This window comes from Sebastes umbrosus, chromosome 9 (genome assembly GCF_015220745.1).
Source record: "Sebastes umbrosus isolate fSebUmb1 chromosome 9, fSebUmb1.pri, whole genome shotgun sequence".
Lineage (NCBI taxonomy): Eukaryota > Metazoa > Chordata > Actinopteri > Perciformes > Sebastidae > Sebastes > Sebastes umbrosus.
The window spans coordinates 6,727,122-6,748,023 of record NC_051277.1 but is presented as its reverse complement, the minus strand read 5'-3'; the positions used below and the strand labels follow the sequence as shown (position 1 = coordinate 6,748,023).

The following is a 20,902-nucleotide window of genomic DNA, read 5'->3' as shown; positions in this document are numbered from 1 at the left end:
TCATGATATCTCAATATATGATTTCATTACAACATGATTCCATTGAAAGACGATAAATTATCATATTGAATTATCAACAAGCATTATTTGTAAGAACATCATTTGCTGAAAAAATGTGTATGAATTGATCCAAGTTTTACGGTAGGATGTCGATTCACAAGGTAATATATTGGCCTATTAAAGCTAGCCACTGGAATCATACTAGAAATCAAAACTATTAAATCTGTGACTGCTTGATTCAAGCAGTCATAGATGAGCAGAGCATTTAGACAATCAGCTGACTTCTCAAATTTGCAGTCACTGTGTAGGGATGTCACAACAACCTATACTTCGGTACCCAGTCAATGCCAAAATTCTGAAAATATGAAGGTACTTATTTTACTATAGTACCGCGGGTACCGTAGGTAACATCAGGGCTCAAGACAAATGTTGTCCCGTCGTCCCGGGGACGATAGAAAAGTTCTCTTCTGACTGAAGACAGCCGGTTATCCATTCATTGCCAACAAAATCCTTTAATGTCTGCATCTTTGACTGATTGTTTACTAATGTGACAACTGTTCTGAGTTCTGAGTAAATCATTTAAATGGCAAATATGTTCTTTTTCTCTTAGTCGAAGATGAAAATGCCACTGTTGGAAAAGGATCAACTAAATAGTTGATTTTTTTTTTTTTTTTAAGAAACCAAAAAATGTTACGTTTACCACATGTCTAACATATTATGATGAAAGTGTGAATGCTTCTCTTTTCAATACTTTGAAGTTAAATTACTGTGCTTTTCTAGGTCTTGGTGCACTATTTGTTTGATGTCACGAAGTATGAGTGGAGCTGACGTTGCTTTATTTTGAATGTAGATGGATATTTTGCAGTCTCATTTTGCCAAATTCAATCTACTCTGCTTTGATGTCTGAAATTGCTAATTTTGTCCCATAAAAGCAAATGATGTTGTCTTATGCAGAGTATCAGACAGCAACAATTTATACCAGAAAAATAAAGGCTGCGTCTCTGCAAAGATGACATTGGTAGAACAATTTATATTCACTTATGCCAGAAACTTAAATGTTCAGCTCCTAGAAGTTGTCGCTGATAAGGCAAACAATGTATAAAGGACACATAAGGACCTACATTACTTTCACAGTATGATGAACTTCACTTTTTTCTCAAAGGCAAAGTGTTATACTCTGGGAGCTTAATGTGACCAGCAGGAGATCAATAAAGAATAAGACCAAATTTAATATTCACTTGGATTTTTATTAAAGTGTGTCACTTCTAACCCTTTACATTTTAATGACTTTTGACGAGTGAATTAAAATGCTGGAGCACATTTACCAGTCTGAATGTCTTTCTGCTCTCAAAAATCTCTTTTGGCTCAAGTTATTATTTCAGAAGGATACACGTTAACTAGAAAAGTGTAGTTTTTATAAAACAGTCGCTATATCGTGACAGTAGAACATGAAACAGGTAACCTGAAAAAAAATCATGTGCCTCTGTGTCCTCCGTCGCTCCTAACGGCATCTGCAAGATTTCACAGACCGGAGGAAAACAAGCAGTCAGAGCTGATCTGAGTCCAGATGCCGTCTATGAGAGCCGGCTGTCAATCACTCACGAACTCCGACCAAACGGTCAAACTAGGCCGCGCTGATCAAATATGAATCAATATTCTGTTACATTAATGCCTATTTCTCAGCCAAATGTTTTCAGAATCATCTTGTAGTGCACAGTTTAGCTGTAAAATTAGAAAGTTTGTGACGCCGCCGCCGCCGCCGCCGCCGTGAAATCTGGTGAAGGAACGTCAACTTCCAATCACATGACTGGAGCACAGCCAATAGGAACGCTCTCTCAATGAAATGACCTGTGATTGGTCAAAGTCTCCCATCACGGGCTAGATTTTTCTAAAGCCTGAAAACAGAGCCATGAGGAGGAGCAGAAGTCTAGTTTTCTCTCAGGACACTTGAATTACAATATGCTGAAAGGTTATTATGGAATTTTTGCCCAATGATGCCAAAAATATACTGACTACTGCCACTTTAAAGCTTCTTTTACAGTTTATATTGCTTGATAAGCTGGGAAAGCAGAAGTAGCAAAAAGGAAAATTAACTGAAGGTAGAAATGTCGGCATTAACTGCTGAACTCAGCAAGACCTTCTACAAAAGAAACCCCCAAAAAACAATCACAGCTAAATGTTACTCCTGTTGCATTGATTTTTACATTGCATACAGACAGTTAGCTTTGTCCACAGTACAAGACAGGCAGACAGGGAGGGAAAGAAATCATTCACTGCTACTTTAACTTACTCACCAATTTGGTGTTCTCTTTTCCAAATAATGCAGTAACCATCCATCCACTAAATTAAATTGCACACTTTAGGAGGATTCCTTACCCCGGGAATAAGCAACATTAATGGTCTAGAGTGATATTCAACAATGTAATGGGACGCACAACAGAGGTAATCCAGGTCAGTCATACGCCAAGGAACGTAGCATCGCCCATTATAAATATAAATAGAACATATTCCAAAAATGTAATCCACCAAATCACACTTCAGGATATTCTCTCACAAAAACTGGTTTATTAAAAACGGCGTTTGCAAAAGTAGCCCACAGAAGTAAAGCATGTCATAAACTCCGACTGACTGTGAGAAACCCTTCACTTTCACTTTTCTAAAAATATATTAGTTAGTTTGATGTTCAGTTACCGACTTTTATATTTGATTATTTATTTATTTATTAGATATTTATTACTTTGAGTCTGATGTTCACTTCCAGATTTATTTATTAATTTATTTTCTATTTATTTATTTAAATATTTATTACTTTGAATGTGGTGTTCACTCCCAGATGTATTTATCTAACTATTATTTATTTATTTAGATATGTATTACTTTGAATTTGATGTTCGGTTCCAGATTTATTTATTTTAGTATTTATTACTTTAGCTTGGATGTCAGTTAGTTATATAGTTTGTAATAACGTCAAAGATTGTTCATTTCCGACAGTGTGCATTTTTTATCGGGAGGGTATCAGCCAATTAATCGGCTATCGTCTTTTTCCTGCACCAAACTATCGTCATTATCTCTGACTTTTAAAATCCATCGGTCAACCGCTAATCTCAACATTGAAAGTTTGAGTTTTCTAGCTGAAAGTATGCAGAAGTAGCTGCCAAAAAGCCAAACACACAAAGGTTTGTGTCATGTTGCTGAACACTCTTTGCTAGGCAGCCACCATGGTGGAGGCTGCTCATTTTAAAGTGACGCTGCTAGCTTTAATCCAACTATAAAGATAATTTACAAATCTTAAAGAGCACTGAAACAAAGGTGATACTCATTAAGTGCAGCAATACATTATCATTTTCCTCCACAGCCTCGCTGCTTTGTAGGTAGAGTTAGGGTTACATTCCAGCTGACTTCATTAAGTTTCATTTTCCATTTTATCTCTCCTGAAGTGGACCATTAAGTCGGTGCGCAAGGGTAACTGATCAGCTAATCTGCCTGTGATTTATGTGGCAGGGAAACTGAGGACTTAACTGAGCCTCAGAACACATTGATTACTGACATGGTTAATTGGCTAAACCCACTGGTACATTGAGACGGGCTTATTGGAAATGTCAAATCAAGAGGCTCATTTGCATTCATGATGTATGGTGTCTATTCCAGCTTCTGCCCAGGCAGCACAAACTGCCACACAGAGCAGGAAGGGCCTGGGATCTCTGCCTTGAATTTGCAACTGACCATCTGGCCTAGGTCGGACATTGGCGTTGGTTTGATTTTTTTTTTTTTTTTCCCAGCATCCACACGTCTGTATCGGATGCACTTAGCTGACGTGTGCTGAATAGAGGATGAGAGTTTCAATAATCCTGATGTGAGTGAGACTCGACTCACCTGTGGGGTTTGAGTAAAGATCCACCTTTAAAAAGCACATGTAGCGATTGGACAGTGTTGACAAAAAGGAAAATAGGTTGGATTATTACTTTCTTTCCGTGTGTGAGTTTTAGAGATCAAAACAGTAGCAGCATGAAATTGATATTTTTGGACTCAAGCATATGGGGTAAGAGACATTACGAGAGAAAACACAGGTGGAATGAATTTAAAGTGTTTGAATAGTGGGATCCTCTTGGCTTATTTTGGGTCATGCTTAGGAATATGTTTTTAGAATAACCTGAGAAAACACATGTAAAAAAATATATCCTTTTTTTTGGACAGCAGGGTTGTCAATGTTAACGCGATAACGCATTAACGCAACTTGCGATTTTTGGGTTGCAGCACGCTGGGTTTTAAAGCTAGAGTTAAGATACTGGCATCATATGGAACTAGAAAACCTAAGGAATCGATGTCATACTAACTCGTCAAGAAGGAGGCTAAATAATGCTCCAAAAATATGCTACATTTTGGTGAGGAAAAACTGGCATGGCCATTTTTTCAGGTGTCCCTTGACCTCTGACCTCAAGATATGTGAATGAAAATGGGTTCTTTGGGTACCCACGAATCTCCCCTTTACAGACATGCCCACTTTATGATAATCACATGCAGTTTTAGGGCAAGTCATAGTCAAGTCAGCACACTGAAAGCTGTAGCTGTCAGTTGAGCTTGAGTTTGCCATGTTATGATTTGAGCATATTTTTTATGCTAAATGCAGTACCTGTGAGGGTTACTGGATAATATTTTTCATTGTTTTGTGTTGTTAATTGATTCCCAATAATAAATATATTCATACGTTTGCATAACGCAAGCATATTTGCCCACTCCCATGTTGTATACTTGACAAATCTCCCTTTTAGGTACATTTTGAATGAAAATGTGTGATTAATTTGCAATTTATCGCAATTAACTATGGATATTCATGCGATTAATCGCAATTAAATATTTTAATCGATTGACAGCCCTATTGGACACACACAGTGTATGTAAACATGTCATGTAAAGCAAACACTAATGGAGAGTAGTGCTACAAAGAAGACGTCTTTCTTTTCTCTTTTTTCATCGACAGTATAATTTTAAAAAACTGCAGAGTGCAAGAGAAGAAAGACTCAAAAGAAGAGTGGCAGCTCTTTTTAAAAATTCACCACCTCCACCGCAATTAACTCCAGCGAGGGTCTGTATTTTATGTGGCTTATGAGCTCTATGACAGAAACTTCTCCCATGAATGTTATACTGCTAATTGTCTACATACACCTGGGGTCAACATCTTGACATGTATAATTATGTTTTTGTAAGAGCTCCTATTGCTGCATATTACTGTGTGTACTGTACAGGCCTGGTTCCCAACTGGTTGCAATAGAGTTGTTTTTATTCATCCATCAGACCACTTCAAGGTCTGGTTCAATACAGCAAAAGTCAGCAGTGGCTGAGATCACAAGAAACAATGGGCCTCATGCAAGAACATTTTCGTATTCCGTCTTAACTTTCTCTTACTTCTTTCCATACTGTTGGCTCATACGAGTGTGCCACGTCAGATTCAGCAAGCGCTCCTAACTTTAGATAACAGCGTAAATGACCCGCGTAATGACACGCTCTCTTCCAAAAGGGCCTGACGCACATCCAAAAGAAGCCAGCCTGATGCGCCTGGTTACACTTCCCATTGACCTTATTATATACAATATTCAATATATATTATAATTTGAATTGTAGAGTCACACAGGATAATGTCAACATAATTATGAAGTGTAATTTATATCGGAGAATAGAGCGAATGAATAGCCTACACATTATGTCCTTTGCTGTTGTAGAAGTGTGTATGACTATTTCAGCCTTCTTTCAGCTGCGTCCCTGACTCCGACGGAGTGAAACGGACTTGGGAGAGGGTAAAATAAATAAATATATAAACATAATTCAAAGTGGTAAACACCCACGGCATAAATCCAGCTGTCCTTCCTGCATTTGTCAGTTTAAACTGTGTTGCTTTTAGCTTGGATTATGACTGTAACTTCTTCGTATGTGTGTAATATTATCATACAATCTGCGCACTGAGCTTTGATTGGTCAGTAGTAAGCGGTGCTTTTATAGGAGTTGATCTCTTATCTCGAACATAACGTGCTCCGGAGCAGGTTAGCTGTTCAGCATCAGTTCCCATGGCGATCTACCCCGGTAAGAAGTGACCGTCGTCGGACAGAAAACCCAGGGTTAAACCTGAAGTTAGCTCGCTATAACCCCAAATCCTGCTTCGTACAGGCATCTGGTCCACTCGTAAATTGTGCTCATACCAAAGAAAATTAAAAATAAGAGAATATTCTCTTAAATCACTCGTACAAGCCGCTCATGAATGAATCTGTTTGTACGAGCGGTTCTTGCATGAGGCCCATTGTGCTCATCAACAATTAACCAAAATCACAATCTTTCCTTAACCTTAACCAAAGTGTTGTTGTTGCCTAAAACACAGATGGGACTCAGGATGCAAACCCCCGTCTCTGTGAGTATGTAGAGCTTCGTTCGCTCAAATAAACATTTCCTTTGAACAATTACGACTCAACTCAATCTCAAGATACACAGCAGGATATAAAAGCCACAGCAGTTTATTACATTTGAATTAATATGTCAGCTGTTTGCAAGGTATAACAACAAAAAGCCGTAACATCATATAATGCAGTCATCATAATGCTTTTCCATTTCTACAACTACCAGTACTGCTAGTGTAGACACGACTTCACTTTTTCTCTTCATCCCACATGTTTACCCAAAGTATTTATCCTGCCATTCGAGCCCAGCGATGCAAAAGAAAACCAACAGCAGCTCCCATCTCACCAGCTGTTATGTTGGTGCACTGAGATGGAGTTCAATGAACGGACATGGTGCTGCATGGGCTTCTCAACCACAGCAACAGATGAATATCTACAGTTCTTTCACTTGTTAATGTACTCTGTATATTCTGTACATGACACGCACCTATTAGACTTACAGCAGAAGTGAAGGGAGTCAAAGCCGCTCAGGACAAGGTGAGTCAGTGAATCAGCGAGAGCGTGGTTTAGCATTTGTATCAAGTCTGCCACTCAAGATCTTTCACACAGTAACTGCTTAATACGCACATATTCAGCATGCATTAGAAAAATACAAGGTTTCACAAGTTAAACTCTGAAAAACTTAAACTGTGAGAGAAGTTAGTAACAATAGCTCAACTAATTCAGCCTGCAGATCCAGTTGTAAGATAATGGATTTGATGAACTCGAGCCAAGTTATTATCAATTTGAGGTCATGGGTAAAGATACTGAGATTTTCATAGAGTTTAGATTAAAGAAATCTTGATAAGAAGAGAAATGTTAAATGTGTGTGGAAGAAATAATGTACCACAGACAAAAAAGCTGAACTGCTTTATACAATAGTCTCTTTTTGGATACAAAGAGAGAAGACTGAATTCATTCATTCATTCATTCATTCATACCCCAAGCTTTCAACCATCAAGAGTCACTTTCTTCTCCTCCAGTTGTAAAATATCTGGTATGAATTTGAAAAGCTTTGAAGGGTGTGTGGGAATGGTTTAATGAGAGGCCAATTGTAAAGCTCTTTGGATAAATCGCTATATAAATGCAGCCATTTATCATTTTATCACCATCTTAGTTTAGCATGCTAATTTTGCTAATTAGCACTAAACACAAAGTATTGTTGAGGCTGATGGAAATGTAGTTAGTTTTGCTGGTAGAGTGTTTGGTAATAAACCAAAGTGTTGGACACATTAAAACTTTGACCTGATGAAAAACCACAAATTTCAACTTCATGGTGGCACTAGATTAAAAAGTCAGGGGATCACCAAAGTCATCAGGATTCATCCTCTGGGGACCGGGAATTTCTAAATTTCATGGCAATATATCCAGTAGTTGTAGAGATTATCTTAATCTGGAGTTTGGACCATAGACTGTATGTAAGAAGTGGACATAGTCAACGTGACATCACCATTGGTTTATGAACTGCTGTTTCAAGGCAGCCTCGAGTTCGGCATTTTGGCCGTCGCCAGAAGTCGGCAACCAGAAGTGAGACAAGAGATGGAGCTAAGTACAACCGAACGCTGAATAAGACATTTTTAGGCGACCAAAATGTTACTATTAACTTTCATGAACTGAAAGGGTTAAATTTCTAAGATGAAAACACAGACAACACCCAGACCGGACAACGCCGTGGTAGCGACCTAGCAATCAAATCATAGAGTAAATCTTTCTTGATTGTCCCTCATCCTGACAATAGTGGACTGAAAACAGTCCATCACACACAATATGTTTTCATGCTGACTCAAGAGTTTCACCAAACATAAGATGCATAATTCATCTCAAGTTTTGAAGCAACAGAGCGATGAGACGCATCAGCTACATCATTAAAATTTCCCTGGTTGTTGTGAAAGGAGTGCTGTAATGACAACACACTTTGAAAAGAATCTCACCTGTGCATTCTCACATTATCAGACTTACACAATAAGCCACCCAGTTGATTTGACATAATGCTCATTATCCCCTTACAACGGTTCACATTTTTGTCCCTCAAAAATGTTCTTTTCTTTCCTGCTCTCTTCTTTTCTTATTCCTGACATTTGTGTCTGAGTTCAGCTGGGTTCTCCTTTATTTTCATTTTACGCCTCCAACTGCCATCTCCAATCCCCCTCATCTTTCTGCTCTGTGCTGTGCTCTGATTCTCCCTCTCACACAGCTCTGTTAGAGGTTATACTGGCCGGCAGAGACTGCTTGGTGGCCGGAGACTCTTGCTCCAGTGACGAGACTTGTAGTCCACGTCTGCGGACTTTGCGTCAGTGTGTGGCGGGCAATGGCAGCGTGAAGCTGGGTCCCGGGGCCAGGAGCCAGTGTGCCAACGCAGTGTCCGCCCTGCTGTCCAGCCCCTTACATGGCTGCCAGTGTAAACGGGGCATGAAGAAGGAGAAGAACTGCCTGAGTATCTACTGGAGCCTTCATCAGTCTATCATACATGGTCAGTCTTTACTGGATAGCAGCTGCTAAAAAAAAACTTGCATTTTCTTTAAATCAGAACTTTGATTTATTCTCGTTCAGTAGAACCACCAGTCGTTAAAAATAATACAGACGACAAATGAATAATAGGCACTTTTATCTATGTATACATTATGATTTAGTTGACTGAGTCTCAGTGGCTAAATCAGAAAATAACATGAGATAATTTTTGTTTCATATAGTTTAAATGCACCCGATTTGACTGTTATCAGGCCATTAAATAGCCGTTATCAGTCTATAAGCACCATAGATGTGGGTCATTAGGGGCCTACTACGCCTACTACATTGTAAAAGTGAAAGTGAAACTTACAAGCAACACATTCTTACATGTTGTAAAACCAATGTTTGTTCTTCTTTCAGGACTCAACCTGGTGGAGAGTTATCCCTACGAGACGGTGCACAGGGATTACGACTACGTCCGCTTGGCCTCTATTACAGCTGGCAAGTTCACTGACCTTCATTAAGTTTCACCTTATTTTATACAATTTTACCCTTTCAAGATGTTTTGTTCTAGCACGAATACATGACTCGACTAAATTTCCCCTGGAAGCGTGCCCGAGGCAAATAGAGGTCCCTTCTGTTCTTAAGACACAGTTACACAAGTATTACCATTCATCTGAACACCAGCATCCAGGATGATATTGTTGTCTTCAGGTTGCTGGATGGCATCCTTATTCATTTTTCATGACTGTCACTGAATACTAATTCAGGCATTTTTCTATAGTGATAATAGAATATCCCCAAATCTTGCATTGTTTCTTGCAGCCTCAGGCTCATATAACAATGCAATCTCATAGAAGTGATTAAAATAAGCCCAAACTCTGAAAAGAAGATTAAATCTTGTAGATATAAAAAATGACAAACCCAGCATTAAATGACAACAGCATAAACTAGATATGCTGTTTTTACATGTTTATCATGTAAAAGGTTTAAGAAACGGTTATGTTTATTAAGCACGTAAAACTAAGGCTGTCAAAGTATACAAAATAATAATGCATTAACGCAAATTCGTTTTAACACTACTAATTCCTTTAACGCAATAACTAGGGCTGTCAATCGATATAAAATATTTAAGTCGCAATTACTTCATGATTGTCCATAATTACTCGCTAATGATAAGATAATTAGGTTCATGGTTATATAAGAAAACATTTAGCAAGAAATGAAAAAGTGATACGCACTAGAGGGTTTCTTTGCATATGTAGGCTATACAGTATATCATCTACCAATCTGACCAGAACACCCGTCAGTGTTACAAAAATATAACACTGCAGTAAAACTGATGACTCATCCCTGAAGCTCAAAGAGGTCAGCTGGTTGCTATTTTCCCAGGCAACATGTATACAAAAGGTCCATTGAGAAGTTGGCACACGGAGGACCAGGGGTTCACTCTCACACCAAACATGACCATTCAGAAATTCAGGCCTGCTTTATTCACTGATGCAATAAAGGACAGGAAGTTGTCTTGATGTTTTCTGTGCAGATCACATAACACGAGCATGACTCAAGCTGCACTTATCTTCGGATCTGATACTTGGATATCAACTAGTTTTAGGCATTTTCTGAATCTTATTGAAATCAGCTTTTGTATTACTTTCTCGTGTTCTCTGTCTGTCATGTGAAGTCAGAAGTACAGCTCTCAATCTCTCCGTTACCATCGTGCCCACTCAGTTTGGCCTTCTATCCCTCAAAAAAACGGTATGCCCTGCGGCCACAGTGGCCTCGATGCCCCGCCTGCACTGCCCCAGCTGATTTTGCCGTTTTCTCCTCTGCCTCTTTCCTGTCAACACGGTTTTTAGAGACCAGTGTCCTTTATTGAGATTCTGAATTCACCGGGCAGAGCTGCAACGTGGCCACCAGAGCTGACCGCCGCCACTCTAGACAATGCTTTTGATTCCACCAGACAAAAATATGCCAATAGGAAGTTTTACGAACCGTCGTTATCGGGGGAACTGGGCTCTGAAAGTGGCCGACGGCTGCACAGCCGCCACAAGTCACACTGAGACGTACATCAGTTTTACATGGAGGCTCCATACACAAAAGTCAAGGTAGAGGGGGAGGAAAGAAAGTTATCTCTCAAATATATTGTATAACGCAACACTATCAGCTCTTTGTCCACGATACCAGACAGGCAGACAGGGTGGAAAAGAAAGCATTCACTGTTACTTTAACTTGTTCACTGTACCAATTTGGCGTTCTCTCTTCCAAATAATCCAGCCACGTAACTATCCATTCATGAAATGAAATTGCACACTTAAGGATCCTACTTACCGCGGGAATATGCACCAACATTAATGGTTTGCAAGAGTGGCATTTAACAATGTACGCGCAACAGAAGTAATCCTGGCCAGTCATACTGTAAGCCAGAGAACAGAGCATTGTAAATAAATAGAACATTTTCCAATGATGTCATCCACCAAATCGCACTTCAGGATATTCTCTTATGAATTATTAAATTCAGAGTGACAAAAAAAACGGAATAATTAAAAACGGTGTATGCAAAAATAGCCAGCCATCATGGGTGCAATAGCCAGCCAATATGATCATTTTGATCAGAAGGATAGAGAGGCATGGATGTGGTTAGTGTGCTAATGACATGCTAGCATTAAAATAATGCAAAGAAGTCCACTGGGTTCTACTTGTGTCCTCAGGAAATGAGCCTTCATTGTTTATTCACAGACACTTCCACTTTGAAGCTGATCTTTAATTCCCAACTGCACATCCCCAACCGACTGAACAGGACGAGATTACATCTCAGCATGTTGAATAAATACACTGAGTACATACCACAGGTCACATACGCTCTTATTCACATAAACACAAAACCTTTTTGCTCTGTTTGTGTTATTTTTCCACTGATACCTCGCTCGTCTTTGACCTTACTCCTATCCACAGACTCAGATGTTGGCATGACAACTGTGAATCGCTGCCTGGATGCGGCCAAGGCTTGCAACGTGGACGACTTGTGCCAGAAGCTCCGCACAGAATATGTCTCAGCTTGCATCAAACCCACTGCCAAGTCGGGCCTGTGCAACCGGCCTAAATGCAACAAGGCCCTGCGCAGGTTCTTTGACCGCGTTCCCGCCGACTACACACACGAGCTGCTCTTCTGCCCCTGCACGGACACGGCGTGCGCGGAGCGTCGGAGGCAGACGATTGTACCAAGCTGCTCGTATGAAAGCGTGGAAAAACCCAACTGCATCACACAGATGAAGATCTGCAACGCCGACTATGTGTGCAGGTTAGAACGGAGCTCAATGGGATCTTTTAATTGGCTCCCATTTATTTCAAAAACAGTCTTTCTCTCATGTCTATAACAGATATTAAAGTTATTTCTCACTTGGTCTCTTATGGATACGATAACATATCGCTGTAATATGATCACAATCCCCAGTTTTGTTTTGCTTAATGAACTTACTCTTTTCTCCAGGTATCAGCAAAGCCAATGATTCACCATTCCCCGGTTTATTCAAGTACTCCTTGGATATAGGTTTTAAATGTACTCACCATACATATTTGGGCCAGTGCTGTTCAGTATTATGGCTATTTGAAACCAAATAAACAGCCAATCAATCAACAAAATGGCCCGCTGTTTTACCCTAAAGCTTTCTACCACCGTTGGTTAGAACACCCCAGAGAGCCTGTTGGAATAACACATTAAATATTTAGCACAGATAAAGAGCCAGATGGATCAGAGTTATCGCTCATTGCTATCTCTGGTCATGGCCATTATTTTTCACAGCCCCATTACACTCAGAGGGCTTCACTAATGATCCCAGGTCTGGGGGATGAAATATATTACTCTTTCTATCACTTTCACATTACAGTCCAATGCTTTCAGTCTTCGCCACGTCCAACAATATTTCTTTATGTCAGAGCGGCCAACTCTTAATTAAATGGAAGTTATAGTAAAAAGAACCAGCAAACTTTTAACATAAAACAATACAGGAAGCTATAATGTTTTTGCTAACCAGAGCCCGTTGCTTCTCTAGGTCTCGCCTGGCTCAGTTCCAGTACGACTGCGAGCCCTCCGAATCGTCTGCCAATGGCTGCAAGCAAGGCAACTATGGAGCCTGTCTCCTCGCCTACACAGGGCTCATAGGTAGGTGCACACCTGAGAGGTAATACACAGAGAGGGAACATATAACGGAAAGGGAAATGAATAGGTGGAGGAGGAAAGAGATGTGAAGGATGATTGTGCGCCATATGCTGTGTTAGAGAAAGAAAAGGGAAGATTGTGCAGCAGGAATGAGTAAAAGCTAGCTAAAGTGGCAATTAATAAGAGTGAGTGGGTGAATAAAATGAAACCTCTAATTCTAAACCAAAAGTTCAACACGGTTTAAGATACAGAATATATAAAAGTCTCCCGCTGCAGAAAAACACCGGCTCTCGCACAATGCAAGGTGTGTTTAATTTGTTTTATAACAGTCCGTAAAAAGAAAAAAAAGTACAGCCACTTCTTTTCCACACACACACACACACTGGAGAGAGGAGCTAACCTAATGCATTTCAAGAACCTCAAATGGTGCCCCTCAGCACAAACACACACTTGGCATTTTCATTCCTGTCTTGTATTTATTAAAGCACTTGAAATCACACCTCCACACTATGTTGAAGGAAAAAACATCTCAATGCCATAGACTTCTGTGACCTAAAAAAGAGAAAAATAGAGTTTTCGCCAGAATGTCTCTATTATATCATACGAGTCAGTGCACACAGCCAGTCTAGCCAAACAACACTAGGATATTACCAGCCCTGTGCATTAGGGACGCACCGACACCAATACTGGATCGGACATCGGGCCGATACGGACTCAACTAGTTAGATCAGGTATCGGTGACAATGGGACCTTTATATATCACTATATATATAAATTATAAACTAGAACCTGTTTAAGTTTAGGCCAATTTGTTGCTGCAATAAAAAGCTAAGTATAAACCTGTAATTCCTGTTCATTTTGAAAATTGTTTTTTTCAAATTGCTGGCAGTGTTCATTTCTTTAACTATGACAAAATATGTTTGTCAACGACCTTTTTTCCATTACTAAGACGAGACGTTGACGAGACGGCATCGACGTCAATAAACTGTAACAGTGACGGTATCAAACATACAATATCATTGACGAAAAAAGACAAGACTAAAATGTAGTTTAAAAACATAAAAAACAAAATCTCTTTATTTTTGTCATGTTCACACACACACACACACAACGCGCGGCGGCGGCGCTCAGTCCATCTTCTCTCAGTCATGACAATTGTGCTACTATAATGCATAAAGTTGGTAGGTCGGGTTCGGGTGGTTGAGCAAGTTAGGTGGGCAGATTGGCTCTCATAATGCACCGGTGGGTGCGACTGAACTGCGCATCATTAATGAGCGCAGTTAGGAGGACTCGAACTAACTGCAAAGCTGCATTCTTAATCATTCAACCCGTGTTTTTCATCAGATACGATACAATTATAACTAAAATGACAGAAATGTTCAACACAATCTGATGACTAAATATATATATATATAAAAAAAAATAGCTGACAAATTTAACAGAAAACATTTTGACTAAAATCAAATTACTTTTCGGCGACTAAAACAATTTGAGGTGTCGTCGACTAAAACTATGAAGGATACAAGTGACTAAAATGGGACTAAAACTAATATGCATTTTCGTCTAAAGACAGAATAAATCTAAATAGCTGCCCAGATTAACATTGGTTGCTGGTGTACGATTTATTCTTTAAATAATAAATAACAATACAATAAATTTATATGTATGTATTTATTTGTTACATTTTGTTTTACAAAACAAAGTCAAGCCAGATGTTGCCTTACTCATAAAAGAATGATCCCAGTCCCTTTCACACAGTGAGACATACAGTTTATTAATCAAACACCAGTATCGGATCGGTACTCTGTATCGCTATCGGTATCGGGACTGAAAAAGTCAGATCGGTGCATCACTGTGTATCAGGTCAGTATAGGGAATACAGTGTTCATTAATATTTCAGATAATAAAGTACTACAAATGAATGAAAGGAGAATAAATATTTAATAGTGATTGGTGCGGTGTGTCTGCAGGAAGCACAATAACTCCCAACTATGTCGACAACTCCACATCCAGCGTGGCTCCGTGGTGCTCCTGCTCGGCCAGTGGGAGCCGGAAAGAAGACTGTGATCAGTTCCTGGGATACTTCACCGACAACATCTGTCTCCGTGAGTGTCACTCTATCCGCAATACACTGGAATGTACCAACACAGGTTTTCGGGGTAGGGGTGTGTTTGTATAGGGGTAATTGGGGGATAAAACATTTGACTGCTATTTTAGTGTTCAACTGTTTAACCGGTTCCGTTTAAGGGAAAGAGCTGTTATGTGTTTCTTTTTCTGCCGTCATTAAGTTGTTTTTTTTCCAGGATACATTTAGTTCTGTTTCTAGTCATGAGTCAGTCACTGACAAATTCGAAATATCCTAGTCTGTTGACGGGAAATCTAGGCCAACAGCAGTGAGATACCAAATGTACTGTAAAATACAGTTTCTATTCAGCTCCAAGGATACAAACAGCATCATCAGACGTCAACGATGAACAGTTTGTCACTGATTTAATGTCCGACAGTCTTCTCAGATCATAACTGTTTATCATACTAACAATTTTATTTTCCAATATCAGCATTCAAATTAGGGCTGCATCTAACAATTATTTTTTTATCCATTAATTTAACGACTCATTTTTCGATTATTCTAAAAAAAAAAGAAGTTTTTATACAATTTACGATTAATATTAGAATTTACCCAAAATAAATATCAAAAATGTGTCTGATTAATATTTCTATATTTTATAAATTCATCTTCTCTTAAAAACAGATGTGACAAGATAATAAACCCTATTTGTCAGATGCCTGATCAGAAAAATACTGAACCTTAAATTCAGAAGGATTGCTGTCACATGTAGATTCATTTATTCACTGTATGTCATAACAACACTTTCCCTGAACCGGGAAATCTGTACTTTTACTTAAGTACTTGACACTAAAACTTAAAATGGTTATGACATGGATTTATTTCCTCACTGGATTAATATGCAGTTAAGATAATCACTGGCAAATGTATTTTTGCATCAGTATGGGGCAAGGAAAATAATTGAAACGACAACAGTCACAGTTTGAAACAACATTCTGTAACTTTTCTTACTCATACATGGCCGTTAAAGTTAACAGAAACATGTGTTGATAATCCTAATATATCATGCTTTGGTCGGGCGCAGCCATTCTTGCGTCTCACTGATGCACGTTATGCAAATTGATGTATTTGTGTACAAATCGTCCCAGCCCTAATTCAAATACAACTTGCCTGTGTGTCATACACCCTTAAAGCAATTCAAAATACGCTTATTTGCTTTCTTGAGAGTCAGATGAGAAGATCGATTCCACTCTTATATCTGTCCAATGAATGTAAGGCTACAGTGGGCATCCAGTTAGCTTAGCTTAGCATAAAGACTGGAAACGGGGAAACAAAATCTGCCAACAAGCACCCCTTACGCTCACTAATTAACACAATATCAATATGTCTCGTGTGTAATCCGTACAAAACCAGTGTAAAATACGATACATTGCGGATTCACCAATCTCGAAACCCATCGGCTTGCAGTCTGACGAAGGATAAGCCTCTGGGGGCAAGGGGCTCTATTTTTGGGGGCTCCTGTGTAGCCAGCTAATATCCGGGCCAAGACTTCTTGCAAATATTTTACAGTCCGATTAGCAACCTCAGATGCGAGACTGGAGCTGGAGTTGAGAGACGACGTGTACGACCGGATTGTTTCACAGGTAGCCAGTTCACAAGCTAATTTTAAACCAATAAAAAGCTAAATCATCATCAGACGATAGCCGGTGGGTTCCCAGATTGCATTTCTGCCAATGTGTTCCGTGTCTTTTGCTGTCCAGATGGACTGTTTACCTGCATTCAACCAAAGCCTGCTCGAACGTGATTGGTCAATACCACTCAGACTAAAAACAGAAACCAGAACACTTCTAGTCCTGACTATTTCTTGGTCAGGAGCTGTAAAAAAAAAAAAAAAAAAGTCAAACTATTCCATTAAGCCCAATTCTGTATCATTTATAGATGTTGTCCCAGACGCAAAAAAATGAGACATCAAGCAGCCCTTTTGTGTTTATGCAGCATAGGAAGCCTTAGATCTACATCAGCTGAGATGAAAAAGTAAGCATATGGACACGTTCAGTCTCAGTGTGAATATAGCAGGACGTTTGGGTATAAATAGGTATATAAAGAAAACCCTTATCACTGTAGAGCTGAAACAAATACTGTTTCACAAACACCTCAGGTGCTCGTTTGGATTTCTATGGTTTCATATCATTTCCCTTCACTGCTGGTACAGCCAGAGTAATTTCATTATGACCGTGTAACACAGAAACTGGGTTCCCTAATCATAATAATTTGCACTGATAACCTGCATCAGGGGACATGAAAGCAAACTTGATATGAAAAGTAAATAAATTCTGTGATGGAAGAAAGCGACAGGACAGAGCCGCTGGGATTCAGTGAGACAGATGTTTCCCAGCATGTTCAAACAGCAGCAGAGGGAGATGTATTTAAATCAGAGGTCCTGTGCTCTTTGTAGATAGATTTAACAGTATGCTCTCTCTCTGACTCTCTCTCTCTCTCTCTCTCTCTCTCTTTTTCTCTCTCTCTCTTTCCATCTTCTCTTGTTATTAATCATCCCCTTCATGCTGTTTCCTTGGTAATTCCGCCTGGGTGTTCAGACACTCACTTCTTAGTGAATTATAAGTGAGCTGGCCGTGTGATTGTTAGGTAATTATATATTTATTGAATCTCCTCGAAACACCTGATGTATTTTCTTTTTTTCTTTTTAGTTAACAATTAATGGAAAAAAGTTAGAGCGCTAACTCATGAAAACTTTCTTCAGAAAACTGATGATTATTTTGGACACTAATTTTCTTTTTTAATCAATAAATGCATGGGTATCTTGACAAACAGTCCTTCATACCACGGGTCTTTAGTGACCTGTTATGAAAGCTACTAATTAACACAACATTGCTATTGCTTGTAAAAAAAGTATTTTAGTTAACAGATTTTCAAGTATTTGTCCATGAACCAAATTAAATTAACCAAATTAAAACTTTAACTTGGTGATAGCACTGGGTGAAATGTAAGGCAATCACTACAGCCCAAATGAAATTTGGAGGGAACCAAATTTCATGGCAATCTACCCAACAGTTGTGGAGACATTTCACTAAAAACCACAAATGTCAAACTCATGGTGCGGGGGCTGGAGGAAAAGCCAGGCAGTCACAAAAGTCAATATCCCAAGGACATCTGCACCAAACTGGCAGAAGCGGTGGAAAAAAACAAACATGGCAATCCGGCAACATCATGGCAACCAGTAGAGTCTGGACCGACAGCAAGAGTTGTGGGCAAAACTGAATACTATGAGCGTATTAAGCAGGATGTAATATGTTCTTGGTTCTGTAAAGACTTGAGGTATGTATTAAAGGGTTAAATATGATGCTTGACTATCAGACATATTCAAACATTCAGCTGTTACAGCCACTAATGAAATGTTCTGAAATTTGAATGATGGGGACAGCTGCAAAGATGAGACTAAAGATGGCAGAAAATGTAACACTACTGAAATCAACATAATACGAATCAAAAGAGGACCATATAGAAAGACTCATTCAACACTGCATGTCAGGAAGCAGAGGAATATTTAGATCCTTTACTTACGTAAAAGTACAAATACCACACTGTGAAAAGTATTCATTGTGCAGTAAAATGTTCCCCGTAAGTGTTCTACTATTATATATGATGTTTCTGGATTAATATTACTGCTGCTTGAATTTTACTGCTATAGATGTTTTAGGTAGTGCTAATGTTAACTCATTTATATACTGTTGGCTAGTTTAATCTACAGCAATGCATTGTGGTCTAAAAGATCATCATATGTTTGTAGCGTCGCTGTCCTGTAAGAACCACGTATCTCTAAAAAGTCAACTTTTCATGGTGTCAGTGAAACAGCCCTGTTTCCAGCTTTGTGACGATGCATTTTCCAGCTGATCCAAGAAGTATGAAAAGACTGTAATCTGAAAAGTAACTAGAGCTGTCAGACAAATGTAGTGGACTAAAAAGTACAATATTTACCTGTGAGATGTATAAAGTAAGAAGTATAGAGTTAAATAAAATGGAAGTATGAATGGTGTTGTTGATTACAGATTTATGAAGGAAGTGAATTTAGGAACTAGGACTGCCTCCTCTTAGCGGATGAGTCGACTAATCGGTCGTTTTGGTCTTAGTCAACTCAGATTTCTTTAGCCCATTAGTTGTTTTTAATGCTTTTTTCATGCTGAATGACTTATTTCCGAGGAACTTATGAGCACATTTGTGATAAACACAAGATTTAAAGTGGTGCTTTTGTGTGATTTTTTTAGGAGAAATTCGGTTTTACAGATCGGTCGATTAAATCAACTCAATCAATTAGTCGTCAAAATCATATGAGTGTTTGTCGACTAAGAATTTCCTTGGTTGAGGATAGCCCTATTAGGAACAGTAGAAATAGCAGTCAAAAATAAATCATATTACATGAATTATGGGAACAATACCAGATTAAAGAACAGCACATACGATCATTTCATAATATGGTGCTAAATGTACATCAGTCTTAATCCAGAATTCCTACATGGGTGTCTTGTAATTTACTGTGTCTTCTGTTCTTCTGCTGTGTTTCCTAATGCTAATTCTCTTCTTTCCATTTCTCTTATGACCTCTGCTCTGGAGTGTGAATAATTAATGGCCCTTGTTATTGACCTCGGCGAGCATATATCTATCACTGAACCTGTACACACAATGAGTATCTTTGCTTGGTGTGTGCGGCGAGGTGAATCTTTGGCCAGTCTTTCCTCGGGCCCCCGGCCTAGAAAAGATACAGAGAGAGGTCTCAGAGTTGTTTGGCCAGAGCAAACGCTCTACGAGTTAATGAGGTCGATGTGGAGAGGCAGGTGCAGTTTGGATACTTGAAGAGAATACTGAGTATTATCTGTTTTCTTTTTTTTCGGTCTCTCTCGCCTCTGCTGACCAAATCCAAACTAGCTCTGGCCCAACAAACCGCTCATGAAACATGTACGATTCAGAACTTAAGGCATCTGTTGTGACTGAATAAGACATGAACTGGAACATATCAAGACGACGTTGCTGAAGTCTGATAGTGTTTTTTAATTACTATGTCGAATGTTTCAGGGAATGCTCTTATGACGTTTGGAAGTGAATCAGACCAGCAGCCAACTGTCAGCCAGTCCAGTACACCCAGCCCCGGCCACGGCAGCAGAGAAAACAGGAGCACCGCATCTCCACCAGACACCATAGAAACTATGAGGAACATCCTGGATACAATAATACCAACACAGGTGTGCAGTTTTATTGTCCTTTTAAATATCAAAGACACTGGGTGTGGATTGTTTATGTGATGATTATAGCCTTATGTTTGTAGAAGGATGAGACAATCCTAGTGTAAATTGGTATAGTGTATGTTTTTTTTCATTCTCTGTGTTCCTGAATGAATCCATTGAGTACTAATAGTGGCATGCACTGTTGTCTGACATGGTGTCTTTTTTCATACTACCACTGGGTGCATACATTTTCGAATTCTACACACATAGCTTTAATTTATCTGCTTTTCCTTTAGAGTCATTGTGACATAAAAAAGAGGTCAAATCTAGGGCTGTCAAAGTTAAATTGACAGTCCTCAGTTTTACAACTGAAATGACATTTTTTGTTGTCACAAAAAGAGTAAAGTACCAAAAAAAGGTACTGTTAGGTACCGGTACCAAAGTTCCAGATACCGGTACAGATATCGGTTCAAATGTGAACGGTACCCAACCCTAGAGACAGCTTATCACCAGTTTGCTTTCACACGATGAGTAATGATAATCACCTGAAACTCAAAGGGCTGTTAGT

General features: G+C 39.1%; 1 protein-coding gene and 1 long non-coding RNA gene across 2 annotated transcripts in view; one reads left to right on the top strand and one right to left on the bottom strand.

Annotated features, from left to right (window-relative positions):
- The window catches only part of LOC119494137, a 100,479-nt gene that overhangs the window by 60,474 nt on the left and 19,103 nt on the right, over nt 1-20,902 (bottom strand). The gene's annotated exons all lie outside the window — the stretch shown is intronic.
- gfra4b (GDNF family receptor alpha 4b) overlaps nt 1-20,902 on the top strand; it is a 55,544-nt gene that overhangs the window by 33,392 nt on the left and 1,250 nt on the right. The window contains exons 2-7 of the mRNA XM_037779755.1: nt 8,617-8,892; nt 9,291-9,371; nt 11,826-12,171; nt 12,923-13,032; nt 15,000-15,134; nt 20,186-20,352. Of these exons, the coding sequence (XP_037635683.1) occupies nt 8,617-8,892; nt 9,291-9,371; nt 11,826-12,171; nt 12,923-13,032; nt 15,000-15,134; nt 20,186-20,352 (1,115 nt within the window). The remainder of the gene's footprint in view (nt 1-8,616; nt 8,893-9,290; nt 9,372-11,825; nt 12,172-12,922; nt 13,033-14,999; nt 15,135-20,185; nt 20,353-20,902) is intronic.